Source organism: Gossypium hirsutum, chromosome D05 (assembly GCF_007990345.1).
Source record: "Gossypium hirsutum isolate 1008001.06 chromosome D05, Gossypium_hirsutum_v2.1, whole genome shotgun sequence".
Lineage (NCBI taxonomy): Eukaryota > Viridiplantae > Streptophyta > Magnoliopsida > Malvales > Malvaceae > Gossypium > Gossypium hirsutum.
Window position 1 is genome coordinate 34456430 of NC_053441.1, and position 6233 is coordinate 34462662.

General features: G+C 35.5%; 1 protein-coding gene and 1 long non-coding RNA gene across 2 annotated transcripts; one reads left to right on the forward strand and one right to left on the reverse strand.

The window, feature by feature from the left end:
• Positions 1-650: 650 nt before the first annotated feature.
• On the forward strand, positions 651-3755 carry LOC107904139 (probable sugar phosphate/phosphate translocator At3g11320). Its single transcript, XM_016830416.2, has 4 exons — positions 651-1481; positions 2472-2575; positions 2694-2922; positions 3184-3755. The coding sequence occupies exons 1-4, from the start codon at positions 1041-1043 to the stop codon at positions 3328-3330; spliced, it is 921 nt and encodes a 306-aa protein (XP_016685905.1). The 5' UTR covers positions 651-1040; the 3' UTR covers positions 3331-3755.
• A 115-nt stretch (positions 3756-3870) lies between these two features.
• LOC107904141 (uncharacterized) lies at positions 3871-5822 on the reverse strand. The gene is made up of 4 exons (XR_001686133.2): positions 5449-5822; positions 4985-5084; positions 4668-4757; positions 3871-4129 (listed from the first exon to the last, which is right to left on the reverse strand). It is a non-coding gene; the product is annotated as an uncharacterized lncRNA (long non-coding RNA).
• Positions 5823-6233: the final 411 nt, after the last annotated feature.

Sequence of the window (6233 nt, forward strand, 5' to 3'; positions counted from 1 at the left end):
TTGCAATTGTCTCTAAATAAAGTGTAATGAGATCATTCTCCAGATCCCTATCACAACATTGTGAATGATTCGCTTCTTGTTGTTATTAACAACCATGCATTTGACTTGGGACAGAAGGACACTAAAGATTACTAGAATAAACCTTGAAGTATGGTGGTTGCTCCTCTCATCCCTTAATCATGAGGTTGGAAGTTGGATCCTCACTAATAGGAATGAAGCATATTTCATGGTTAACCATTTACCTTTTAGAGAGAGAATTAGTTACTGCTACCGACGATGGACACATTAATTTTAATTTCATTGCACATCTAAAAGCAACCTTAAATGCTAGCAATCGAGGATGATAAATAAGAGTAAGATCCTAACAATTTTTACACAACTAGTCAATACGTTTAGACTTGAAGGAAAAGGAGAGAAATTTAAAAGAAAGTATTTTTTTTTTTAAAGTTAGTTAAAGTTCCCTTCTGATTCCATACATTACCATCCATTAGCATTGACCTTTCAAGCTTACCTCCAAACAAATAAAAGAATAGTTAAACTAGAAGTAACTAAATAAAATAACTCTGTTCGGGTATCGAAAAAAAAACCTAAATAAAATAACTCTGAAACTTCATTAAATTAATAGATAATAACCAAATATTAAATAACATTAAAAAACATACGCACGCATATGCGTTTACGTTTCTGCTTTAAAATCCTTCTTCTTCGCTCAGAGAAATTTGCAGAGTGGCAGTCACATTCTTTTCCTTTTCCTTTGGACTTCCTGAAAACAAGATTCTTTTTTCTCAGTCAAAATTCTAAATTTTCTTGTCTTTGGGAGTCCTTGATCTTGTAATGAGAAACTTGAATCAGATCCATGGAAGCTAATTCCAACGAATCATCCCAAAGTTATCCTTTTTTCCCCACCAAAATAACCCATAATTCCCCCAACTGCTCCCAGATCCGCCTTCATATAATACCAATTTCATTCATTTATTCATTACCAGCTCATTCTTTCTCAAAATAAAGATACCCAGATCTTCAGTACCCCAAAAAGAACCATGAAAAACACATCCAAATTGTTCACGATCGGGCTGGTAGCATCATGGTACTCGACCAACATTGGTGTCTTGTTGCTAAACAAGTATTTACTAAGCAATTACGGTTTCAAATACCCAATCTTCTTAACCATGTGTCACATGACTGCTTGTTCATTGTTAAGCTACATCGCAATTGCATGGATGAAGATGGTTCCAATGCAGACCATTCGATCTAGGGTTCAGTTTTTCAAGATCTCGGCTTTGAGTTTGGTCTTTTGTGTATCAGTGGTGTTCGGCAATATTTCTCTGAGGTTCTTGCCGGTTAGTTTTAATCAGGCTGTTGGCGCTACGACGCCGTTTTTTACGGCAATTTTCGCCTACTTGATGACATTGAAGAGGGAGGCTTGGCTTACTTATCTTACCCTTGTTCCTGTTGTTGCTGGTGTTATCATTGCCAGTGGGGTAAGCATTTTGTTTACATTTTTTTTCTTTTGGGTTAATGAAATTGTTAGCTGTTTTTAAGGAAATGATTTGCCTTCATTTTGTTGGAATGTGGAAGTTGGTTTTGCTCTTTTTTGCTGGATTATTTGTTGGTTTATCTGCTAATTTTGTCACTTTTTTTTTACCATTTAATGGAAAATGGTAGCTTTTCTTTAAGGGATTGATTGGAATGTGGAAATTCTTTACTCCATTTCGTTCAAACTTGTGTTGATTTTCCAAAGCTTTATAATTATTATTACATAATGGAAATTAAAGTTGTTGTATTTATGGGGGGAATTTCAATAATGTTGAAAGGATTTGCTTTACTTTATTCAATTCTGTTGGTTTAATATGAGAGGGAAATGATGTGGGAATCTGATGCCATTTCCCCTCATGATATTATGGCTAATATGATTATTTTGATGTGAGATGAGAGGTTTACAGTACTGTTCTAGTTGTAAAGATGTGGATTCTTAAAGTCTAATTTGGATTCCATGAGCATCATTTAGCCGAAAGAACATTAATGGTTAGGGGTTGCAGTACCTTGAAGTTAGAATTATGAATTGAGGTATTTGCTTTATGCTCTGTTCAGTTGCTGAAACAGGGGCTGCAAGATTTAAAATCCAATATCTTGTTCTTTTGAACTTGGGAATTCCGAATTTTTTAGCTTAATCTGGAGATTTTTCAATAATAATGGCCACAAGTTGTGTGTTTTTTATGCTTAAATTATTAACATATTGTTTATGATTCATCAATCCTTGCATTTCTCATATTGTATGTTCTGGTTGCGTCATCTAGAAGTGAATAGTCTGGAACTTTGCCCCTCTATTAGATTTAAAAACGTTCAAATTTCTTTGTTTTTTGTCTTTATAATTTTTAATGTTTGTGTTTTTGCATATTTACAATATTACAGCTCATTTATTTAATCTGATTTTTGATTGTTAGTTTCCATTTTTTCTTGCTTGGCCACAGGGTGAACCGAGTTTTCATCTATTTGGTTTTATCATGTGCATTTCAGCTACAGCTGCAAGAGCTCTCAAGTCAGTTTTACAAGGAATTTTGCTTTCTTCTGAAGGGTGAGGAATATTTCTGCCTTTGCTTCCGCTTTGTGGTTGATGACATAATTTATTTATATTTACATTATTTCAAAGACTATAAATTGGTAGTGAGAATTTCTCGTTAATTTTATTCTAGAGAGAAGCTGAATTCCATGAACCTCCTCCTCTACATGGCGCCATTAGCTGTGGTATTTCTACTTCCTGCAACGCTTATTATGGAAGAAAATGTGGTCGGTATTACCCTTGCCCTCGCCAGAGATGACTCCAAGATCATTTGGTATCTACTATTCAATTCAGCGCTAGCATATTTTGTGAATTTGACCAACTTTTTGGTCACGAAACACACCAGTGCCCTGACTTTACAGGTATGACATCTGTGATACTTATTTGAGGCTTTTCTCAAATATTGAATAGGAACGGTTCTTTTAAATCTTTTATGGGGTAGGAAGTTAAAGTCACATAAGTGCCCCTTATTAAGAAAGATCAAATAAGAAAGTGAATTCTGAAGGTTTTTTACTGCTTTTAAATACTATGATCATGAACTGTTAGTTCTATTAATACTTAACATGGGAATGACCGTGTTAATCTTAAGCCTCTTGAGTTCCTGAGATGTTTTTGTCTTGCAGGTTCTAGGAAACGCGAAAGGAGCTGTAGCTGTGGTGGTTTCGATTTTAATTTTTAGAAACCCAGTCTCTGTTACCGGAATGCTTGGTTATGCACTCACAGTCTTTGGGGTTATACTCTACAGCGAAGCCAAGAAACGAAGCAAATGAGGCATCATCCTGGGAATGCAATACATACATGATTGTCGTATACTTTGTTTCCTTTATCGCGAGGACAGCAACAATGTTGAAAGAGGCAGGTGCGTTTGGGGCCGTATGGTATAGCATATGATGCCATGGATTTTGCGCCCTATCTTTTGTTTACCCTCCAAGCCTGGGAAGCTGGCTTTTCTTTCGAATTGGCTCCAGCTGCAGGATTTTAGTAAAAAAAAATTATAAACTCCAATAAATGACTGATTGGTCTCTACCATTCCCAGCTTGGGGGTTGTTGAAGAGGAATATCGTTTTTATGTTTTTTGATTCTTTCATGGAAAGCAAAAGCTTTAAAATTGGTGTTTGTACACAAATCGATCTGTTGTTACAATTTCTATTGTTGATTAATTAATGAAAAGAAATCTCATAAGCTTACAATTTTATTTGCCTACGTTACTCAAACTCAGTTGCCGGCTTACATGATCATGGGACTTTAAAGAAACGAAAATATTCACATAGCTACATATAGTAATATAGCATTGCAGCTTGCAAGTGTCATTTTACAGCTTGGGGAATGCATTTCTGATTCCATAGATAAATCAAATACTGTAACATATACGCAGATGAATGTTAAGCCATAAGCATAAATCAGCACAGGGCAAGAAGCAAATACATGATGAACAATTGAATTCAAGCTTCTGGAACAGACGCAGACTTGATAAGATGATTGTAACTTCCTCTCTTTGAAAAACTGGGGGAAGTGATGTTTGCAATACAAAATACCCTCCAGATGGACTTATAGGGCAGCCACCATTACCTGTCGAAAATATGTCCAAAAAAGAAGGCAAACCAGATTAAGCAAATTCAATGATGTCGTAAGCAATTACAGTTGCAAAATCATGCAGTAGCTTTAATTTAGTGAAAGTTTATTAATGCATCAATTGTAAGATGCCTTTGTGACAGGAACAGCTTTCACATGACCATGTAGACTGAGCTTATCCTTCATCTTTTAAAGAAACTATTACATGCTCTCTTTAAGTCCATGCGTGATTTCATTGGTTCAAAAACTCAACCAGCCAGAAATTTTACATTGAAATATTTGAGTCTTAACTCCCTTGAAAGAAAGAGGAAACAAACAAGGATAATCCATGATCAACACTTAAAACAAAAGTGGCACACAACATACTTCTTCAGCAGTAAACCTCGTAAAGATTAAGATAAATGTGCTAGGCTAACACGGGCCAATAAGTTGTGATTGCATGTTTGAACACAAAAGAGTAAAGAAGAGGACATATGCAGCCAAAAATCAAGGTCTCGTGATTGCAGAAAAGATGCATTTGATTTCGAAATTCTACCTTCTCAAGTGGTTAAGCAGTTTTGCCGCAAACAGCGCATTTTTCTTGTGTCCCTGAAAACATGCTGGCGACTTTGCTAGGCAATCTTGTCTGAAATCAACACAAGCTATTTGGAATTAGGAAGAATATCCAGTACCCTATCACACACCATAAAATCAATTTTTTCTCATTTAATAAAACATCAAACACATGCAGTGTTGGAAGGGAGAGCTAACTTTTCAGCCGACTTTGTAGCTTCTGACAATAAAATTTATGCCACATTAAACCAAACCTACAAATAAATAAAGGGTTTTACCCAGCAAGAGAAAAGGACTTACGTGACTGAAAATTCTTGTTCAAGTTACCCCTCTCCTTGAAGAGTTGCTCAAAACGAGGCTTGCAATAAAGGACACCCTCCATTGAGGAGTAAGTACCCAACTGGAAATATGTAAGACAGGCTACAAGGTTAGGATCAGAAACTTCATTACATAAACCAACAAAGTTGGCCAACAGGATCTATCATGTGAACCTATAGACTCAAGTATGAGTGTCGGATACATCGGACAATACCAATTCTCTCTAAATAATTTGAGTATTTAACACCGAAGTTTCGTCCTTACATGCATTGGACATTCTAACTATTAGCTACTAAAATAACCAGTAAACAGAACCAAAAGCTTAGCAGCTTCAACAACAATCAAGTAAATGGCAATAGCTATAGCATATATCATTTACTTTAAACCTAATCAATGTACAAAACAAGCAATGTCAACTATATCGAGAAGCGATTAAAAAGCACTACCTTTAGTGTCCCTTTGCAATGACTGCACTTGAAGCAGGATTTATGGTAAGGAACTCCATCAGCTGACAAAAGTTCCACAGGATAAACAGTCTTCTCACAAGCCTTGCATTTCTGCTGGGTACCAATAAAAGACATGCCTCCTATATGTAACCTTATTGTTCTTTAGCTTTAATTCAATTCTCTCTCTTATATTAACTGCCCGAATATGTTAAATAAAGAATCAAAATACACAGTTCAGAATCAGGTTTATGTCAAATTCAATAAAATTAGCTATGAAGTTCAAAATATAAATGCAAATCCATGGATCAAGTGAAAGCAGCATAAACGAAACATAAATCTCAGAAACTTCCTTCTTAGAGTATCCTAAAATCCCATGCAAAACCCAGTTAGCTGATCTAACTCGAAAAACTTAATAATAATAATAATAATAATAATAATAATAATAATAAGATCAGAAGATGGTTAAAAAAACAAGAAAAAGGGTTAACCACTGAAACTTGAGAAGGGAATTAAAAAAGGTACCTTCTACTGATCTGAAGAAACAGAAACAAAAGAGAAAGGAACATAAATGAAATGAGGGTAAAAAAATGGGTTAAACCCAGTATTATGGTAGAACAAAGTCGACTAAAGGTGGCTTTGGCTATTGCTGTGTGAGACTAAGGGTGAGTTTGGATGGGCAGTGCGTTTAGCTGCGGTTAGTATAAAAACAGCGATGGCGGTAAAATTAGATACTGTAGTGATACTGTAGCGTGAGACAAAAAGTAAACTAAACGCACCGCACTGCA

Bases quoted from the DNA above. Each gene is read 5' to 3' on its own strand.
- LOC107904139 (XM_016830416.2), top strand. From the start codon at position 1,041: ATGAAAAACACATCCAAATTGTTCACGATCGGGCTGGTAGCATCATGG. The intron at 2,576-2,693 runs GTGAGGAATATT...ATTTTATTCTAG, and splicing joins ATTTTGCTTTCTTCTGAAGG to AGAGAAGCTGAATTCCATGA. The intron at 2,923-3,183 runs GTATGACATCTG...TTTGTCTTGCAG, and splicing joins CCAGTGCCCTGACTTTACAG to GTTCTAGGAAACGCGAAAGG.